At 41.9% G+C, this 22,166-nt stretch overlaps 2 protein-coding genes across 3 annotated transcripts; one reads left to right on the forward strand and one right to left on the reverse strand.

The window, feature by feature from the left end:
* The first annotated feature begins 87 nt into the window (after positions 1-87).
* tnpo3 (transportin 3) lies at positions 88-14,389 on the forward strand. 2 transcript variants are annotated; one of them, XM_080851841.1, is made up of 23 exons: positions 88-345; positions 3,377-3,577; positions 3,780-3,853; positions 3,961-4,117; positions 4,396-4,539; positions 4,660-4,835; positions 4,946-5,084; positions 5,260-5,406; positions 5,530-5,637; positions 5,794-5,885; positions 6,136-6,275; positions 6,523-6,714; positions 6,812-6,903; positions 6,999-7,075; positions 7,179-7,239; positions 7,402-7,557; positions 7,687-7,803; positions 8,714-8,808; positions 8,948-9,104; positions 9,435-9,602; positions 10,200-10,312; positions 12,856-12,946; positions 13,106-14,389. In XM_080851841.1, exons 1-22 carry the CDS (start codon positions 226-228, stop codon positions 12,914-12,916), a joined length of 2,787 nt encoding a protein of 928 aa, XP_080707967.1. In that variant the 5' UTR covers positions 88-225; the 3' UTR covers positions 12,917-12,946; positions 13,106-14,389. The 2 variants fall into 2 exon arrangements, with proteins under 2 accessions (XP_080707967.1, XP_080707968.1); XM_080851842.1 differs by having other exon boundaries at positions 7,417-7,557.
* A 1,043-nt stretch (positions 14,390-15,432) lies between these two features.
* Positions 15,433-21,817, reverse strand: irf5 (interferon regulatory factor 5; the record flags this gene model as incomplete). The annotated part of the gene is made up of 8 exons (XM_080851795.1): positions 15,433-15,621; positions 17,661-17,779; positions 17,869-18,258; positions 18,662-19,093; positions 20,613-20,640; positions 20,749-20,774; positions 20,997-21,183; positions 21,641-21,817. 8 exons carry the CDS (start codon positions 21,815-21,817, stop codon positions 15,433-15,435), a joined length of 1,548 nt encoding a protein of 515 aa, XP_080707921.1.
* Between the last annotated feature and the right edge of the window lie 349 nt (positions 21,818-22,166).

Raw genomic sequence — 22,166 nt, forward strand, 5'->3', positions numbered from 1 at the left:
GATTTTTTTTTTCTAAGGTTCAAGAAAAAAGATCATAGTTCCGCCATCCTTATTTCCACACGGTGACTTTTGCGCGACACACGGAAAGCTATGTGAGATGGCGGTCAGAGCGGACAACACACGAAGCGAATAAATATCAACCCACCTCAATTCCTCCTGTGGGACACAGCGTATGATTAACCATTAAACCCACATACTGTAATCAGTTGTAGCGAGGATAAAGATATGGATGGTAGCAAACCGTCCCTTCCAATTGTATACCAGGCCGTACAGGCTCTTTACCATGATCCAGACCCTACCGGTAAAGAGAGAGCCTCGGTATGGCTCGAGGAGCTGCAAAGATCGGTAAGTTATGGGAAGTGTATGGGGATATTTGAATGGCCTCTATGTAGCATAACTTGCTATTGTAGAATTTAATATTTCATCCACAAACGTGTTTATTCACATCACCAAGACCTGCTTCGGCAATAAGCAACACCATGAGAAACACCCATCGCGGTGCGTTTGAGAGCTAGCATGCTAACATTGGCTTGTATGAGATAACTTAGCTAGCTAGCTCTAAAACGATTGCTATCCATGCACGTTTTCGCACGAGAATTTGTCAAGACATAGTTAACAAGACATTGAGAGAACTATGTGTATCTTAATGCGAAGCCGACAATTACTTGAGTAGAAACAAGCTAGGGAAAAGCAGCTAACGTCAGCATGCTGAAACCAGTTACGCTAGCTAGCCAGCTATCACAGTAAATAATCCATGGGCATTGTGTGTTGTTTAAAATCATGACTAGTGGCGTATCGGTCGTGTTAATTAACGTAGGCAAAATTCCTTAACTTGTTCGAGGTACTGTTTTGATGGATGGCAAGTTAGAAATGACCTTTATTCCCAAATGACAGCATTTTCTACCTTGTAGTGTACTATGTCAGAAGGATTGCCTGTTAGCTAACTATGTAATTTTTAGGGATGGCTAGTAAGAGAACTGTTAGCTAACGCTAGCTTTCTTCTAAATGGTGTGAGGGGCGTGTAGCATTAACGTGTTGGGCCCAGTATTTGGAAAGTTCAAAATTAAAACGACTCAAGCTATGCATGGTTTGAATTAGTCACCAAGACATTATGCTGATGATTTCAGTCAGTCTTTCCGATAGCAGTAAGTGTTTATGCACTTTCCCTCATTTTGATTTCCGCATCGCACAGAAGTAGTTGGTAGGAGAGCAGGAGTGAACATGAAGCGCATGGGTGCCACCTCAGGCTGACAGTATAATTTCCGTCATGATTTTTAGATTTCGCCTGAAATAAAAAAAAAAAATGTATCTGAAGTTATAGAACAAAGAATGATATTGTCACAGTTTCAATACTAAAAAAACATATATAGAAGACGGTTATGTGTGGTTAAATTTAGGGGGTAAGTTGGAGAGACTGCGTAAATCCCTGACTGTCGGAATGCTTCAACTTGCTGTCTCAAACGAAAGGGACCCAAGCCTGAACACCCACTAATATCTATTTTTATCCAGTCCCTCCAGGATTTCGGGATCGATTTTTTTTGCGATCAGAATTACAACCGTTGATCTCTTAAATTTCATATATACAAGAAGACCAATTAATAAGGGGGAAAAAGTATACACCAGGCATCTTATCTAAATTACCATTTGTATTTTTTTATATTTTGTCATAGTATTTTCATGTTTTTTAATTCATATACAATTTCATGCACATAATTGCACACATTTCTGAGAACAGCCTTACTTTTATAAGGTAATTTCATCCATAGTAGAATTCATTTTTTAGTATTAAAATGTAGTTGAAATAAAATGTCATGTGTTGCTTTGTACCTTTTCTCTATTCCAAAATCCCAAGTGCTTATCAATAAACAGAACAATAAGCATTAGTAATCCTGTGCTATTGTTCAAAGGAAAATGAACAGATAACATGAATGAATGCTTGAATTTGCAAACAGCCTTTTATGTTTTTTAAATGTCATGTCCGTGCAAAATGAATGGCTGAATTAACAGTTGGGCATAACAATATGACTTAAGATTTAAGGCATATTGTTATGCCCAACTGTTTATTCAGCCATTCATTAAGGCTTAAGTAATCATGTTCGAACTTTTTTTTTTAATTTTACAACTGAATCCAAGGCATAACATAATGTGTAAATAGTTATGGACCCAGCTAGGTTGTGAACGTCAAGCGGATGTCAATACCAACTAACTTCACAGCTGTTCTAAACCATTGCACACCTGACGCAAAGCAAGAGGGACATTAAAGGAATTTTTCAATCTGGGTCTTAGTTTTAGATCTTTTTGGGTCCAAATTTTGGACAATTAACGTTTGAAAAATGGTCAAGTATTGAGTTAGAACACTAAAACGGGCCCCCGCAAAACAGCTATATATGGAGTCCTATGAAGTAAGCAAACACATCAAACTGAAACCGATTTACCTCAATGTAAAGAAACTGTAGAAATTGTTTGTACAGTCAGTGTTTTACCTACCTTCTGGTCTCTGACGTATGATCCCATTCAGTGCCTGTAGTCCATTGGCCAACTGTGTGGTGCTGGAGTGGGCACTCAAAGGATTGCGCCTCCTTAGTTTATCTGTAGTCGATAATCGATTTCGTTAATGGAACCAAAAAAAGGACCCAGTCCCGAAGTTTCCATGTAAGCAGTGCCAGTGGTTGAGACAGACTGCACATAACCTTATACCACCGTCAGGATGCCAAAAGCGGAAATAAGATGCAATTTAACACCAAGGCCGATTTTTCTTACGTTTTGTTTGCCATTTATGCGATAAAGAAAACAAGCGGCATCGCGGAAAAAATGCTGTAAATTCCCGATTTAGCGTTGAATTTACAAATCGCGGTATTACAAAAAGCTAGAGGAACAGTTTATTGTTAGTTACTTTTAGTAAGAGACATCGTTTCCTCTTCTCCTTCTTGAACTAAACATTTTTCATGATGCATATTTACCCAACTGAGCATCTTATTTTCTAAGTGTCTATGATGACATACCTTTGCAAACACTGTGTTAAAACACGTCTACTCCGGTAGTTAATGAATACACTTTGGCATTCCATGAATAAAGATATCTAGCATTGCAGCGCATGTATGGGTATATAGCTTGTCTTTCCAGTCTGGGCAGTGTTCCCAGCACAAAGTGTGGCAGCATCAGTGGATGCACTTTGCACTTCAGGTTTGATCAAGGGTGTCTTTATACAGTATTGTCTGTGAAGGGCATTAAGTGTTGATTGCTTTAGGGTTCTTTTATATTCTGTATTCGCACACACACACACACACACACACACACACACACATTCTCCCTAATTTAAAATTGTATGCCAGAGGTACAACTAATTTCACTATCGTTTGTTTGTGAAATCCCACAGATGTACGCCTGGGAAGTGGCCGATCAGCTGCTGCAGATGAAGCAGGATGTGGAGTCCTGTTACTTTGCTGCCCAGACGATGAAGATGAAGATCCAGACCTCATTCTATGAGCTTCCTCCAGAGACCCACGTAGCCCTGCGGGATTCGCTGCTCGCTCACATACAGAACCTCAAAGATCTCTCCCCTATTATAATCACCCAGGTAGACAACTCCTCCAGACATCCAGCCTCCATGGTGGTGATGTCTTTAAAAGTCTTTCTTTCGACAGTTAAAAGCAGGTTTCTCGGTTAGAGGACACTTGAAATGGGTTTAGCACTTATATATATTGGGTTTCTAATCCCAGTTGAGTTTAACTGGTATTAATATGTCCTTCAGTCTTATATTCATTCTGTGTCTCGGTCAGCTTGCCCTAGCAATAGCTGACCTGGCTCTCCAGATGGCCTCGTGGAAGGGTTGCGTTCATACTCTCATTGAAAAGTAAGATTTTACTCATTTGAATGTAGGATTGATGTTGTTGATATTATATCAGATGGTTTCATTCTTCAGTTGCACAGTGCTGACACATGAACTGTTCATTATCTCAGGTACAGTAACGACACCACCTCCATGCCCTTCCTGATTGAGATACTCACCGTTCTACCGGAAGAAGTGCACAGCCGCTCCTTAAGGATCGGAGCCAACCGACGCACAGAAATCATTGAGGATCTAGCATTCTGCTCCAGTACTGTGGTTACCCTATTGGTAAGGAAGATGAGCAAAGTCTCATTTCTGTCTACTGGTGTTTCCGTCTGCAAGTGTTCATTTGCCTCTTATTCTCATCATGTATTTCTTCCTCCTCCTCCCGTGAACTGCGTATACTTATTGTCATCAGTTATTATGGGCCTAATGCGGTTTTGCCAAAGCAAATATATAGTTTTGGTTCTAGAGTCTAAATTCTCTCTGGGTCAAAGTTCACTTTTGACAAACGGTGATACGTGTTGGATGCTAAATGCTTTGATCATGGCTGCGATGGCTCTCAGGTGACGTGCGTGGAGAAGACGGGCAGTGATGAAAAGATGCTGATAAAGGTGTTCCGCTGCCTGGGCAGCTGGTTTAACCTCGGGGTGCTGGACAGCAACTTCATGGCCAGCAACCAGCTCATCATGGTGCTCTTCCAAGTTCTGGTGAGTTCTGTTCTGTTCTGTTCCAGGACATTGCTGTTCCAGAATACAAAAATGTTGTTGGTTGAAGTGATTCCTTCGCCATTTGATGGTGGGTCTTATTATCAAAACTACCTGTTTCAGCAAAGGCACGACACATCCACCAATTTACATGAGGCTGCCTCCGACTGTGTGTGTTCGGCGCTGTATGCCATTGAGACTGTGGACACCCATGTTGCCTTGGCCATGCAGCTGTTCAAGGGTGTATTGACGCTGGAGACTGCCTACCACATGGCTGTGGCCAGAGAGGACCTGGACAAGTAAGAGCACAACAAAAACATCCCCTTGGGCATACCAACCCACATTCTCGCCGCTTGCGTGTTATGTTGGGCTTGTGTCATCTCATGCTCATCTCTTGTCTGTGCTGCAGAGTGCTGAATTACTGCCGGATCTTCACCGAGCTGTGCGAGACCTTCATGGAGATCACAGTCAGGAGCCCAGGTCAGGGCATGGGGGACCTGCGCACTCTGGAACTGCTTCTCATCTGTGCTGGTCATCCACAATATGAGGTACACACACACACACACACTAAAACAGTCACAGTTAATCTGGATTGCCTACTCTTAGTGAGAGATAAACAGTTGCTAACAAACAAACACTATTTACTTTACTAGTTTTTCACACATGTTGTTCTATGTATTGGCACCTGACCATGTTCATTTCCTGTTGACTTCTGCTGGACAGGTGGCAGAGATCTCCTTTAACTTCTGGTACCGTCTGGGAGAGCATCTCTACAAGACCAACAACCCTGCCCTTCACAATGTCTTCAGACCCTACATCCAGAGACTGCTGCATAGCTTGGCTCGCCACTGTCAGCTGGACCCAGACCACGTGAGTCTCTTTGACTGTCTGTCTGAAGCACTGAAGCACTGCTCAACAGCTCTCCACTGAATCTTTCCCAGTGGTATACTCCGCTTCAGTCCATAAACCTTGTTTTTCTCCGGATCCTAACAGGAAGGCATACCCGAGGACACTGATGACTTTGGAGAGTTCAGGATGAGAGTTTCCGACCTGGTGAAGGATGTCATCTTTCTGGTTGGCTCTATGGAATGTTTTTCACAGGTATTTAACATGTTTATACCTGTCTTATAATGTCAATTGAATATTTATCAGACATTGCATCATGAGGTGCTGGGGAACTAGTCCTAACCAAACTAATTTAAAGCGATGATAGCAGTGCAGGTGTGACATCAGTGTTCTCTCTCTCTCTCTCTTTAGCTTTACTCCACTCTGAGGGAGGGCAACCCCCCCTGGGAGGTGACCGAGGCTGTGCTCTTCATCATGGCAGCCATTGCCAAGAGTGTCGACCCGTGAGTCCCGCGTCAACTCCACCTCTCATGTGCCTCAGCTACTGTGTTTTGTCTCCTGCCTTGTTTGATTAGCTGGTCTGACATATGGTTATGCCGTCGCAGTAAACACTTATTTACCTGTGGTTTTAGATTCACAAAAGTCAATGTGTTCCAAATTTAGGGCATATTGAGATTTCTGTGTGCCAGGAGCAGAGGTCATGAGGCATGAAATCTGACATGGTTAACAGTCCAGTGCTCCCCCTCTGTGCAGTGAAAACAATCCCACCCTGACGGAGGTCCTGGAGCAAATAGTGTGTTTGCCGCAGTCCGTGCACATGGCCGTGCGCTTCACCAGCATCGAGCTCGTAGGAGAGATGAGTGAAGTCGTCGACCGCAACCCCCGCTTCTTAGGTGAACATTGACAATTGTGAATTGGCATTCATTCTGCCCTACTCTTTTTCAAGTGTTAGCAATCCTGTTATGGAGTTTAACTTAACTACCATAAATGATTGTCTGCTGTAATGTAATTTTGGTAATGGCACAGAATTCTGTACCAAATGCTTGGTGTCTTGATAGTTCTTAAGGATAATGAGAGTTAGCAGGGTGTTGAATGCCTGCTGGAGGCTAATATTAACATATGTTCTGCTTCTCTGTGCAGATCCTGTGCTGAACTACCTGATGAAGGGTCTGAGGGAAAAGACTCTCGCTTCGGTGGCAGCCAAAGCCATCCACAACATCTGTTCAGTGTGCCGAGACCACATGGCCCAGCACTTTCAGGGTTTGCTAGACATTGCACGTTCACTCGACACCTTTGCCCTGTCATCAGATGCTGCTGTTGGCCTACTTAAAGGTATAGCTCTACCTCACACACACACACAAGCCCATAGCCCATTAGTTACCTCACCCGATTCAAGTGGATGACCATTATGAACTTCTTCTCCTTTCAGGTACCGCCTTAGTCTTAGCCCGACTCCCTCTAGAGAAAATTGCTGAGTGTCTGAGTGACCTCTGTGCTGTACAGGTCATGGCGCTTAAGAAGGTGAGGTCATCTGACTTTGTGTGTGTGTGTGTGTGTGTGTGTGTGCGCTTTTTGATGTTCGAAAATGACACTTGGTTGTTTTTCTCTTTTGCCAGCTGCTGGCTCATGATTCCAGCAATGGTAAAGCTGCAGATCCCACTGTGTGGCTGGACAGACTAGCAGTGATCTTCCGGTACGTTCCCTGCAACCCAACTACTCTAGAAGCTAAACAGAATGAGTTATCAGGGTTTAAGAGTTATTTATTTGCTGTTTCCTTGACTATTTATTTTTTCTAGACACACAAACCCGATGGTAGAGAATGGCCAGACACACCCATGCCAGAAGGTCATACAGGAGGTAAGGCTCGGGTCTTCCTTTCCGGGTTTCTTTTGAAGAAATGTTTTGTGACCAATCATCATTGATGGTCCTGTAGTTGTAGGAATTCATTTCACTATAGAAACCAAATGTACAGCCCTCAGTATTATGTTAAATATGTTGAATATATTTGAATGTATATAGATGTTTTCTGTCCAGATCTGGCCGGTCCTGTCCGAGACTCTAAATGCACACCAGGCTGATAACCGGATTGTGGAGCGTTGCTGTCGCTGCCTGCGCTTTGCGGTGCGCTGTGTGGGCAAGGGATCCGCCTCCCTGCTTCAGCCACTGGTCACACAGGTGGGTACATGTGTTGGAGGTGGAGTGGGAGCAGACCCAGTTTCAGCTTGCTGAAAGGCATAGTGTAAGTGTTCCCTTGCCATCCTGTGTGTCTCGCTCCCTCTAAATCTGTGCCCAACATGTCTCCAGATGGTGAATGTATATCAGGTGTACCCCCACTCGTGTTTCCTGTACCTGGGGAGCATCCTGGTGGACGAGTACGGCATGGAGGAGGGCTGCCGACAAGGCCTTCTAGATATGCTACAGGTGAGAACACAAGGCCTTCTAGATATGCTGCAGGTGAGAACACAAGGCCTTCTAGATATGCTGCAGGTAATAAGAACACAAGGCCTTCTAGATATGCTACAGTTAATAAGAACACAAGGCCTTCTAGCTATGCTACAGGTAGGAACACAAGGCCTTCTAGATATGCTACAGGTAATAACAACACAAGGCCGTCTAGATATGCTACAGGTAATAACAACTCAATGCCTTCTAGATATGCTACAGGTAATAGGAACACAAGGCCTTCTAGATATGCTACAGGTAATAAGAACACAAGGCCTTCTAGCTATGCTACAGGTAGGAACACAAGGCCTTCTAGATATGCTACAGGTAATAACAACACAAAGCCTTCTAGATATGCTACAGGTAATAACAACTCAATGCCTTCTAGATATGCTACAGGTAATAAGAACACAAGGCCTTCTAGATATGCTACAGGTAGGAACACAATGCCTTCTAGATATGCTACAGGTAATAAGAACACAAGGCCTTCTAGATATGCTACAGGTAATAAGAACACAAGGCCTTCTAGATATGCTACAGGTAATAAGAACACAAGGCCTTCTAGATATGCTACAGGTAATAACAACTCAATGCTTTCTAGATATGCTACAGGTAATAAGAACACAAGGCCTTCTAGCTATGCTACAGGTCAGAACACAAGGCCTTCTAGATATGCTACAGGTAATAGGAACACAAGGCCTTCTAGATATGCTACAGGTCAGAACACAAGGCCTTCTAGATATGCTACAGGTAATAGGAACACAAGGCCTTCTAGGTATTCTTGCAAGACTTCACCCTAAATCGGACCTTCAAAACATATTCTACAGTAGCTCCTTAATTCAGCCTTCTTGTTAAGTCTTCTATGTGTGTTCTCTGCCTCCCCTCCTAGGCTCTTTGTATGCCCACCTTCCAGCTTCTGGAGCAGCCCAATGGGTTGCGTAACCACCCTGATACTGTGGACGACCTCTTCAGACTTGCTACAAGGTTCCAGCCTTTTCACCTATCAATATTCTGTCTGGATTGTGTTTTTCTCTAAACAATATTGTGAATGAAAATCTTTTCATTGTTATTGAATGTTTTCTTTCTCTCTGAACATCTTTGCTTGTCCCTCTCTCTGTCTCAGGTTTGTTCAGCGCAGTCCTGTCACTCTTCTCAGCAGTAACATCATTGTCCACATAATCCAGTGTGCCATTGCGGCCACCACCCTTGACCACAGAGATGCCAACTGCAGCGTCATGAAGTTCATTCGCGACCTCGTCCACACTGGAGTCTCCAATGATGTGAGTAGCGTGTGTATTAGCGTTAGGAATTGTTGGAATTTAGGCTCACTAAGTTCAGGAAATAGATGTCAAATTAATTCATGCTGGAAGAGAACATAATTTTCTGTTCCGTTTCAGTTGTTTTTCATTGTTTTATGGATTATCCTGCATTTCGTACCTTCTTTTCTGGAGAGCTCAATTCACAATTCAAACCTAATTTAGTGCAATTCCGGAGCTTCACATTGAACCTTCATGTTTCTCACACGGAGCATGCTACAAAAGAAGTGTTATTGTGCCATGGGGGCTTGTTTGGGCAGTGCATTAACAGACTGATTTGGTTGTTCCTGACAGCATGAGGACGACTTTGAAGTTCGGAAACAGCTGATTGGTCAGGCTATGGGGCAAAATGCCCAACAGCTGGTCACCCAGCTGGTCCACTCCTGTTGCTTCTGCCTGCCACCTTACACACTCCCTGATGTCGCAGAGGTGCTGTGGGAGATCATGGTCTTCGACCGGCCGGTGAGACAGAATTGCATATAAAACGTCCAACCGGATAATCGTTTGCTCTCAGTGACCCTTGACACATCTCTCTTTGCAAGATGCAATCTCTCTGGGTAGTAGTTAAAATTGAACTGTGCCACAGTAAGCTATTCTGTTATTACATGTGTCTACAATGGCTGAGATCAAAGACTAGGTTCTACTAGGTTCTACATTAACAGTGTTTGAGATCATGATCATTGCAATAAGTGAAATTTGGTGTCTAATACGTAGCTTGCAAGCAGCCCACTGTTGATGCCCAGATTTCAAGAGACTGCATTGTCTTTCCCAGTAAACCGGGCTTGCACAGTCATGCTGTTTTTGGTTGTGCTGAGTAATTGTGTACTACCACTAGACAGTCCCTAGAGGGCAGTCATTAGGCGTTCTATGTTGGTCAGAGAGGTATACAGTTTCGATCAGTACTATTTCTGTCACACTGTCGTGCCATTTTGAGGTAATCATTTGTGACTAATCACTAATTTGTTAAAGGCACTGTTAGATTAGATTGGGCTGTTGTGATTGGGGAAAAGTATGTAAAAAGTCAGATTTATTTTTGAAATATGTGATAATGTTGTGTAGACCTTCTGCCGCTGGCTGGAGACCGCATTGAAGGGTCTTCCCAAGGAGACAGCAGGTGGGGCGGTCAGTGTCACTCATAAGCAGCTGACAGACTTCCACAAGCAGGTTACCAGGTGAGTGTTAGCAAAATGTCTGCTCTGTGTAATACTTATGTATGTGTTTTGTGCACACTTGTCTCCACGTTATATGTTCATTTGTATATTCCCCCTACTTCATTTGCTTCCTTTCCTCACTTGATAGTTGCAAAATGCCCGCAATTCTGCTCTCTCACTTCGAAGGAGTGGAATGTTCACGTCATAAAATTCAGCAGTTATGAGTAATGACCTGAGACGCAGAGTGATGACTAGCAGTGAAGAGGTCTCGTTAGGTTGTGCCAGGATATCCTCACTCATAGAGTGTCTCTTGCTCAATCAGAAATTGACACATCGTTTGGCTAGCTCCAACTGTTGTGTAGATTGTCGCCTAACTCTGACATTTGTGCCGGCAACTAGTGTGGTGGTTGATCAAGTATATATACTTGTTATATTGGAAAATCCTAGTCCCATAGAGAGGTGGGGGATATGCATAGTTTTGGCGGCTAGAGGGTGTGTAGAGAGTGGGTGCTAAAGCAGATGTCCGTCCAAAGGCTTGCCCTGCTGAGAGTGCTCAAACAGGCTTGGTGTGGGGTGTGCGTGGGCAGGGAAGGTGTTTCTGGGAAGGGAAACAGAATTGTTGAATACCTGTGCAAGCCAAGACTTGAGGTAGCCAAGGAGCCTATCTACTGCTGGTGCAACCACGTTACTCTGGAAAATACCCATGATGTACGGACACCCTCAGGATTCCACGTTAGGTGTCTGTCTGATAGCTTCACTCATGTTTCAATAGGGGTGGGAATCTCTTGGCACCTCACGATTCAATTCGAAATTGATTCAGAGGTCAACGATTCGATTTTAAATCGATTATCGATTTTAAATCGATTATCGATTTTAAATCGATTTTGTAATAAAAAATGTTTTTGAACACATCCATTTTATGTTGAAATGCAAGCTGCATCGACTATTGCATTGCTCATAGAAAGTCAAAATTGTGACCATTAAAAGTTTTCTTTCTCCAATAAAGCAAATAGAGAAGGTAATTCATCTGTTGATTTTCTTTAATTATCAAACAGAAAGTAGGAAGTGATTTTAGACTCTGAGTTGCAAACTCAAATGATTCAATAGTCGAAATGCATCGATAATCGTTTTATCGGTTTGGAATTGATAATCGATAATTGCATTTCAACATTAAAGTATGTGTTAAAAAAACTATTATCAATTCTAAACCGATACTACGATTTATCAATCCATTTCGACTTTTAAAACATTCGAGTTTGCTACTCAGTCTTTGCTACACTTCCTACTTTGTGTTTGATAATTAAAGAAATCAACAGATGAATTACCTTCTCTATTTTTTATTAGAGAAAAAGCTTTTCCTTGTCACAATTTTGACTTTCTATGAACAATCCAATAATCGATGCAGCTTGCATTTCAACATAAAATGGATGTGTAAAAAAAAAAAAAAAGTTTTTTTTTTTTTTTTTATTGCAAAATCGATTATGAACTTTTCTGAATCGAGAGAGAATCGAGAAATATCGAATAATCTATTTTTTTCCCCCACCCCTATGTTTCAATGCATGCCCATACACAAAACCAGTAACTGCATGTTAAGTTTCTATGCATGCAAGTGCATTTATTCACCAAGTTCATTGTGAACTATCAATTTGGACTAGTGCTCAATTTTGACATTGTCAGGTGTCAGTTAAATGCCTTCAGTGAGTATAAGATGTATGTTTCTCATACTGAGCATCCCTGTATGTGAGTATAAGGTGTATGGTTCTCATATGGACATTTTTGCTCATTTGATCCGGCCTATAAGCCGTCAGTTTTATAGTTCTGTTCTGGTGTTCTGTCATTGCATACTTATGGATTGAAACTGGAATAACTGGAGTTTACTGACAATATGAATAAGGCATCAGATCATTTTAAACAGAAGAAGAGCCACTCACAGGAATGTGACTGGTATTGCTGACTAGGGCCGAACATTTCATTGCATTTGCAATTAAATTGCGATTTTCTAACCGCGACGTCCGTAAATACAACGTGGTCTTAAAGATCTTTTTTAAGATGGTACATTTTTCAGTGTTTTAAAAAATGCATGCATTGTGTTTCTGTAATGAGCAGTTAAATAAAAATGTAAAATGTGAGAGAATATTTTACACTAAATGTATCTAATATTGTGTTGGCCATATTTGAATCCATCATTACGTTTTGTTGGGCAAAAAAGTCGCACATTGTATCGCAATCGCAATATTTGGGGGGGGGGGGGGAAATCGCAGGTAGATTATTTTCCCAAATCGTTCAGCCCTATCGCTGACTGAGAAATGTTGGTCATCAAAAATCACATGATGATTGAAATTGAAAGACATTCCAAAGCAATTTCGAAACAGCTTAGAATTTCAGAAGCTCCACACAGTATTGATGTCTGTTTCGAGTGTCCTGTCACTTAATATGTGTGTACGTGTTGGGGTCGCTTCCTGTAAGTTCACTTCAGAATCTAGGACCATACATATTTTGCCAGCTCAAATTAAGTCTTTCATGGGATGCATGCAAGCTTTATTGTGTAAAATTGTCTCTTCCAGTGCAGAGGAATGTAAGCAGGTGTGCTGGGCTATCAGAGAGTTCACAAGACTGTACCGATAGCATGGCAGCAATGTCATGCCTCCATACCAGGTGAGCCATTTCTAGTGAACTTCCATTTCTGCCCTTACTTTTCAAGCATTGTGTTTTGAGTTATATTACTCTTGGATGCAAATGGTCTTTACGGAAAACTGTGAACAGTAAGATGCTAGACTTGTTGTGTAAATGACAAACATTGTTTCCTTTCATTAGGTCAGATCTTTTGTTTGCAAACATTCAGATGTTGACTGCAGAAGAGAGAAACTTAAAGGGAACTCCTTCATGAAGGACTGGTGGGACTTGGCACTTTGGCACTGTGGAAAGCCAATGGGACGCATCACAGCTTTGGAGTGACAGGGTTTATGGAAATGCGCATTTGCCTTGGTTCTGAAGAACGGAAGAGCCCCCCCCCCCCTCCCTTCGCCTCCCCCACCACACACACAGCCACCCACCGTTGCCACCTTGACCGCAAGATGATGTGTGATGGGAGGGAACTCCTCTATTTTGAGGGTTGTGGTAAAAGTCTGGTGTGGAGAGCACACTGACTCAAGTTGGATTTGATTCAGCGTCAGTTGGATTCCTACAAGATCCACCGTTAAAAAAAATACACACACACACACAACATAAAAAGCAAACAAAGAAAAAAACAAAGATGTGCCTGGTTGCAAATGATAATGCATTATTAAAAAACAGAAAGACTTCTAGGTTTTTAAAAAAAGAAAAAAAATGGAGAAATGATTTATTTTCATGGACGTGTCTTTAGAAAGCAAACCTAGCTTTGCTGTCTGTGCCATAAGAAAGACGAGTACAGAGACAGCATCTGCCTGTGGGACAAGAGATGGAGGAAAGCATTGTCCCGGGAGTTCCGGTGTCACATTTGACCCTTTTAAAGTTGGCTGAAGTTTTAATGTGGGATGCCAGCAGGCTAAGCTGTGTTAGAAAATTGACGGAATCCTGGCAAACAGATTTTTTTTTTTGTTGTTCCACCAGCATCTTTTGGCGTTGCCCATTCTAGACAGAGTGTAATCATCAGGCAATGTGTAGACATCTTGTGAACAATAAAAAAAGAAAGTGAGGAACAAACTAAAAATTGTCTTGGTCAATGTCTGAATTTAATCTTTGACCTTGTCTATCCTCCTTTGTGATCTTCACAAAGAACTTGTTTGACCAGGTCTTTTCCTCCGAGGACCTGTACTCTCACCCGAGTACTCTTCCTCTTCCACTCAAGTGTGTTCAGTCTGTGTCTAGCAGATATAAAGCGTAGACATAAAGCCTTTGGCCATCTATAGCCACCAGCGAGTATGGACCACAGTCTTGTCTGACCCTTGCTGCTCCTTCTAAAGAAATTGGTTCAAATTAATCAGGTGGGCTTGGGAAAACAATCTAGAAGAACATTCTGGGTTCATAGGTGACCCAGAGACTTTGGAAAAACGAAGGGATGTTCCGTACAGTTAACTTGCCATTCTGAGCACATCATATCTGAGGCCAGAGAAACTGATGATATTAATGGTCTTGGATGAGGGCAGGGTTGCTCTGTCTTGATTTGGCATGTATGTATGGGAGACTTTTCCATAAAATAGTGGCATATCTTGTTTGTGGACAGAATGGCAAAGCTTTATACCAAATGTTAGTACTGTTGGACATAGATGCATATCTTATATATGACCCAGACCTTCAGTGCTCAGGTGGGCTATCTCCCGGGCCTTTCTGTGTGGAGTTTGCATGTTCTCCCTGTGTTCACAAGGGGTTTCCTCCAATAATAACCCCGACAGAAAAAACATGCAAAGTAACAGAACACATGTCCATCACTGACCAAAGATGGACAGTTCACTTCACCTGGTCCCCGGGCGCTACAAGCTGCCCACTGCTCCTGGGGGGTCCCTTGAGGAAGGACGGTCCAGGATGGGAAAAAAAAACAGAAAATAAATTCACCGCGACCTCAGGCCTGTCTGCGTGGGTGTGCGTGTGTGTGTGTGTGTCCTGTGTCGCCTCCATATATGCACGTGTGTGTGTGCCATTAGAGGTCTTAATTTTTATTATAAGAGGCTGGTTTAAAAATATATATATTTAGTTAGTGATGGGAGCTCTCAGTTTATTTGATCTTAGCTGACAACATGCTTTTTACACGCAAAGTATAGAACTGGAACCTGAATTAGGTAGAGATAAAAAGCCCCAACTGTCTAACACTGCTATGGTATTTATTGAAATAGAAAACCTGAGTTAAAAAAAAAAGTGAATGGTCACAAAAATTAGGTTAAGAAAATATTTCTGTTCAAGTCTTGATAAACAAGAGTCAAACTACCAAGTCCATGGCTAGTTCATTAAAAACAGCAGCTAGCAATCTAAAGGCCACCATCCCAGTGAAATGTTAGTGAGCTGGCCACATTGAGTAAGGCAGCAATACAAGGGCCTTATAATGCAGGCTTAAGTCCATTGGGCCTCCTGAAGAATGTGGCACCCAGAAGATCGACCCGACACCCACCCAGTCCTATGGGCTGATCGGACCGGAGGCGGAGAGGCTGATCACAAGGGGTTTCCTCCTAGGAGACCGTGGGAGCCCAGTGGCTCTGGCCATGCTGACTCTGCAACAGCCTCTGCAGCTCTTTGAACTGCTCCACAGTCTGGTCTTTGAGATCTGGGTTGGAGATCTGCAGCCGGATGCTATCTAAAGACCAGGACAGCTCGCCGGAGAACATCTCTGTAAGAATCCTTGCCACCACAGGCACCACCTACAAACAAACAAACAAACAAACAAACATGGGATGGTACATGTTGCAAAGTAGATACAGTATCTTGAACAGCAGGGGTCCATTGCAACAGTAATCTTTGCTTTGATACTTCACTGGAGCCATGTGGGTGGATGCATTGCTGACCTGAAAGTAATATCCTCAAAGAATATAAAATGTGGTCATTACGGGTCACTTAATCCCATACCAGTTGTAGCCCATCAAAGGTTTGCCATACTACTGATGATCTCATGTCATTTAAAAACTAACTCTAGCTTGTAGAGTGGCAATACAGGGCAACACCACGGATCCCATTATGAAACTAGTTGTAAGGCTACTGTGGTCCATAGCAATGAGTAATTCATGTAGTCTGACATTCATTGCAGGAACATCATTTGAACAACAACCAGTTCTAAAGATGGCTGAATCTATATTGCTAGACCACCTGCTTCAGTTGAAGAGATATAGCCAGCCGTTTACTGAATTACAGCGCACTTAAGTGGGGGCATACCTTTTTGTTAATGTAGAATAGCAGGTATCAAATATGTTGGGCTACAATGTCTGTGTGGTGAATCAGGAATCTAACACATGGACCATGATTCTAGGTTAAGCAGTTCAGGCTATTGTAAGCTGGCCCCGTTGTTCGTACATACGGTCTTTATGAAAACAGCTCAAAAGATCTGTATAATAATAAGTATAATGTTGATGTGTCAAAGGTCTCGTCAATAGTCCTATAGCACAACATCAACAGAAAATAACACAAACAGGTTTCAGTTCTATACATACACTTATATCACATCATGGTGTATACCATGGGTCGGGAACCTGTGGCTCGCGAGCCACCACTGGCTCTTTTGCTGACGGCCGGGGCTCTCGGACGAAATGGGTTGGAGAAAAATACGGGGAAAAAACGTGTAATCAAGGGATCAGCCGAGGCTAAAAGCACAGTCAATACTACTTATATTAAAATAACAAGGCTTTGTGCCAAATACGTAGGTCTATCTGAGTGATTTAATTTAACTTTCCACCTCACTTAACTCTCGTAACGTAACCATAGCCTGCACAATATTGTTACATTCGCGGCAGGTTGCCATGCCAATATCAAACAAAATCACAGATTTCCGTACAGTTTCGTCAACAAGAAAACTTTCAATGTTGAAGTTGAAAGGCTAGAGAATAATGTCATAAAGGGAAAAAACCTATCGTGCATCCCTGGTGTTTCTATCGGCAATTTCGAAATGGAGGGTGCCAAACTGACCTCATCTGACATAGGTGGGCAAGTTCAAAACACTAAACGATCAGCTGGAAGGAATCGCACGTCAGCGAGCACAGCTTGCAAGCGAACACAAGTGGACTAACATGGGAAAGCTTCCATCCGAAGACGAACTGATTCTAAAAACTTGGAATGAACTGCCCATAACATATCGCACATTGCAAGGTGTTAGTATGTTCGGTTCCACTTATGCATGTGAGAAATCTATCTTTAAATCTTTCTCACATAAATATAAAGACGAACCTGCGCTCGCGTTTAAATGATGAAAGCCTCAATGCTTGCATGAAGCTTCACCTCACTGAATATGAGCCAGACTACAAGCCCATCAGCAAGTCTTTGCAGCACCCGAGGTCGCATTAATCTCTGGGTAGGCCTAATTTTCAATTTCGAGTGTTGTGTTGTTAACATTGTTAATTTCATGTCGTTGTTACATTGTAACGTTGTTAACTTCTGTAATTTCCCATTGCCATTTACATTTCAAGTTACTAGTACCATAACTTTTAAAACAAGTAGAAAATGTATTAAAAACAACTGTGTTGAATAAAAGTAACGGTTAGTTAAATATCCAAACTTTTTCTTGTAACCGTCTTTTTGTGGCTCTTCTAAAATAAAAAAAAAATAAAAAATGGTAAAAGTGGCTCTTCAGGCAAAAAAGGTTCCCGACCCCTGGTGTATACCAAACAACTCACCAAATAACTTATTATGATGCTATGAGAAAACAACCCAGGCTCAGTTTTAGAAATCTGTAAGCGGCATCCATTTTGCATACCTGAACAAGGATGAGTTTTTTCTCTTTAGGTTTCTTGTCAGGCCAATCCTCCCCAAAACAGAAATAGATTTCAAAGGGAGGCAGGGAAGGAGCTTGGTTTTTTTGGTACAAGATGAGTCCTGGACACACACAGGAGAAATCATGTTCAAATCCACCAAGACACCAATTTGCTAGTCAACAGTAACAGTTCAAGCCAAGCGAAACTTACCATGCAGGAACTCATTAAGACTGAACACTCTGATCTTCCTCTCCCTCTCCATAGGATTGGGAGGACCATTTTCTGGTACTCCTGGACCAGACCAGAAGACTTTACACTGACAGAGTCGCACAGCATAGATGTCTTGCCCACGGATCTCCAGAATCAATCCACGATCCATCACATCCAATAAGTGGTTAGTATAGAACTTCTGCTTTTCATTCACAATCTCTGCTGTGCTGGGGAAGAGCACCTGGTTGAGGGTGACGGGGCCAAACAGGTCCACCTGCTCAGGTGTTGGCCCCAGGTGACCATAGTAGAGTCGGCAGCCTTGAGGGTTACTAACAGTAAGTGACCCAGTCACCCGACCACGGTATTGGAACTTGATGTCCAGATCAGTCACTGTGGGGAGAAGTAGACAATCATGCTAAGGAGTCATGTTGACAGCCATAAGAAGTTGCTTTTAAAACTGCAAATAGAGCAGTCTGGGGCTGGGGATTTCTCAAGTCATATACTAGGCTCAGTCAAAACCTTATTCTTATTTTGTTGAACACTTCTCAAATTTCAACACTTGACCCTTAACAAAAAAAATTGTCAGTTTACTAAGTGTTACAGAGAGAAAGTTGAGCATGCCATGGAAGTATGACCTGAGAGACAGATATCAACATAACACATGGTCTAGTGGTGGAGGATTAGCAAGTAAATATATAGAATGGCTGAGATGTGATTTTTGGTTGGCTTGGCTGATACATTAAAATAATTGGTGAGGTCTGTAAAGAAGTTGGATGACGAAATGTTGACTTACAGGGTAGCACATGTGGACTGCTCAGCAGGTCATAAATACAGGGCTGAACTTGGGTTTCTACTACAGTCTGCACCGCTGGCATGGGGCTCTCCCCTATTGGCACAGCAGGGATGGCAGGGGCAGATATGTCCGCAAGTACTGGTCCGGGTATGACCCCTGTATCCATGGCCACTCCGTTCACCCCGCTGTGTGCCAGCATTCCCGTCTCCACCCCGCCCATCATGGGCACGTGGCTGCTGAAGCCTTGGGGAGGCGCTGTGGCGTGAGGGAGGTGTGTGGTCATGTCACTGGGCTGGACCCCGTCCTGCAGGAGGCGCATGGCAGGGATGCTGTGGGTCGGGCCGAACCGCTCATTCATGGAGGAGGGGAAAGGGACGTCGCCTCTGTGAGCCGAAAAGACTTGAAAACTTGAAGGATCATTCATTCTGGAGTCTGTTGTTGGAGGACAAAATACCTTGTTAGGGTTGCTATAGCTTCAAGTGTTCAATCTTTTTTATGATTCAAATATTATATGGGCCATTCTACCGAATTGGTGCAAAGTCAGGTCGGATATATTTTGAATTTTTTTATGTTTTATTCCCAAAACTTTGTCCGTATGTATATTGTACCATATCTAAAGTACACATATCTAGTAAAAGAACAGTCAATTTTTATATTGTATTTTCAGAATGTGTTGGAATGTTTTTCCTCTTCCAAAAATTGTCACTACCGAAACATCACATTTACTATAGTAAAAAAGTATTATTATTGACCTGTTCAGATTGTGTTTCCTTCCCTTCTATGAAGAGTATTTTTACAAATATTTCTTGAAGGTTTTCACAATGAAATCCATAAAATGAAATTTTTACCAAATTTTCAAGTTCAATTTATACAATTCATCAAAATCTAAGTGCAATATTTCTCTGTAAAATGCAAAATACTGATCATATTGATTCCACAGTTGTTGATTGATGAAATTGAACACACATTAATCCAATCAGTATCATAACATTTTAGTTGATTACTCAATATACTTAATTTTTTACAAAACATCCAGTGTTTCGGTAGTGCTGCACTGTTTCGGTAGTGACTGCACTGTTGGATGGATGTTCATTTCTCTCCCAAAATCTTCCAAAAGGTGCTCTGGGCCGCCCTTTAGGCCACACAACACATTTATTTAAAAATTATGGGATTGAACTACTTACCATTTCATATGTTTCGGGAGTGACAATATTTTAAGCATGAATAAAGAATTCTTGCAAGCACACGGCTTGCAAACAAATCTTTGAAGAGGTGTACACACATACAAACATAAGGTTTTGCATGAAACCCCAAAAGGGTTTACTTAATTGAAGAAAACATGGGTTTCGGTAGTGACAATTCTTAAGGTTACACGTCGATTTTCAGACTTTAGAACACATTTATATAAAAACTATGGGATTTAGCTACTTACCATTCAACCATGAGGGACAGGGATGCAGTGTCACTGCATGGTCAAAAATGCATGGTCGTGGCTAAAACACAGGCTCAGCCAATGGACTAAAACTCTTGTGTTTCGGTAGTGACATGAAAACTGGGGACATGATTTTTTGAGTATAGTTTATTTATTAAAAAATTAAACCCACAATAAATCTAAATATTCCAAGTTCTGTTTAAACCCAATCATAAAGATCTTTGAAATTAGATCATTACAAAAAAATCTAAAAAAATTGAAAAGTGTTATTTACAGGCTACAGCTACTGGGGACAGCTACTTCCCATTAGAAAGTACCCTATAAATGATGATTTTGTATATATTTAGCTTATCACTATCTCATTTAATGCATTGGGTTTATATAGACACTAACATTTTCTTAGTAAATATCTATGCCTAAATACCTAATTGTTTTGTAAATAGTTTTTATTGTTGAGGGACTGCATATTACACGAATTCGGTAGAATGGACCATATAAGTCTATAAAATCTAAACTTACCAATGGAGAGGTTTACAATGTTTGGTAGCTGAAAGCGAAAATGGAACAAATGAATTATCATTCATGACCGGAGATTGTCATTACGCTTCAAAACGACAGCATGCTAATTAGTCAAAATGTATTTACTTTTACTCACCTCCTCATCCTCATCATCGCCTTGATCTGTTCCAAACAAACGGTCAAGTAAATATAAATGACAATTTTAATGAAAGAAAACATACTTTGTGAAAATTTAAGGAGAAAATATTTCATCTGATAATAACTGAATGATAATGGTAGTGATACATAAATACATACAGTATTAAAAGTGGTAAAAAAAGAAGACATTTCTCCTCCTCTCTTGAACAATACATACAATATCTGCAAACTGAGCAGCCCACTCACCTCCGTTGCATGGCTGCTCACACACCTCATATATCTTGTATGGTTGGACAGGTGTCTCTTTGGTGCCATCATATTTCAGTTTAAACTCCCGGCTCTTGTTGAGAGCACAGCGTAGATTGGCTTTCCATTTGGCAGGGTCTGGCTCGTCCACTCCCTCCTGGTATTTGCCTGTCTCCAGGGCCCAGGCCTGAACATGCCATTTCAAAAGTTTTGGTGTTAGAAATTCTCTGTTATATCATGTATGAGAGCAATGTACTGGGGAGTGAGGACATGAAGTAGAAGCATGTTGGCTTTGCGCAGTGTTTCAGATTGATTTCACCACTTCAATGTCCTAGCTTTTTTATGTATTAAGCAATCTTTCCAAAAATAATGCCAACCAGAGCACAGATGGACTCATTCTTGGTTAAGTGTCAGACTATGTGACCTAATAGAGATCTCTAGGTATTTCCCCACCCCAGGCCCCTGAAAGTTCCTCTTGAATCAAATCCTTGAGCACGAAGAGAACTGTGAAATGAAACTGAAGCCATTTCCATTTGCAGAAAGAGCACCGAACTGGCGTATGCTGAATGTGTACTGCGGTGTGTAATATTGTAGGCTTTCACTGTTTTCACAATCCTGGTTTCTTTGACATTGGCAGTTCTCACCTTAAATATGGTGTTCTCCTCTTCTGGCGTGGGCATGTGGCGTGTGGCATGGTGCCAGGGGATCTGGAACAGCTTGTGGTCCTTACTAAGCCACTGCAGCCCTGGGTAGCTCCCACTGTTCACCTGAGCGACCAGCCACGGCTTCAGTCGGATCCGCCTTGGCTGGATACTCATCATAGCAGCAGGAGGGAGGTATTGGATTTTGAGTGTCTTTATCTTGATCAGTGTAATCCAAGACTACTTGAGCAAGTGGCAGGAAACTGGACAGGGGAAGGAGAAAACAGGAACTTCATTAATGATGGAAAACAGCACTGGCACTGCAGGGGAAGCCCATCTTAGATGCTTTGTTATGACAGACTTTCACAACTCAAAATAGAATCTCAAGAAAACTGGTCTACTCTTTTAAAGGAATGTTTCTAACTACCAACAAGTTACTGTTACTTCATCTTTTGAGACACAACAATGCAGTTAAGAAGTATATTCCATGAATACTAGTACTATACTTTACTACATTTTACTCTCTTGA

This window comes from Sprattus sprattus (genome assembly GCF_963457725.1).
Source record: "Sprattus sprattus genome assembly, chromosome: 14".
NCBI lineage: Eukaryota > Metazoa > Chordata > Actinopteri > Clupeiformes > Clupeidae > Sprattus > Sprattus sprattus.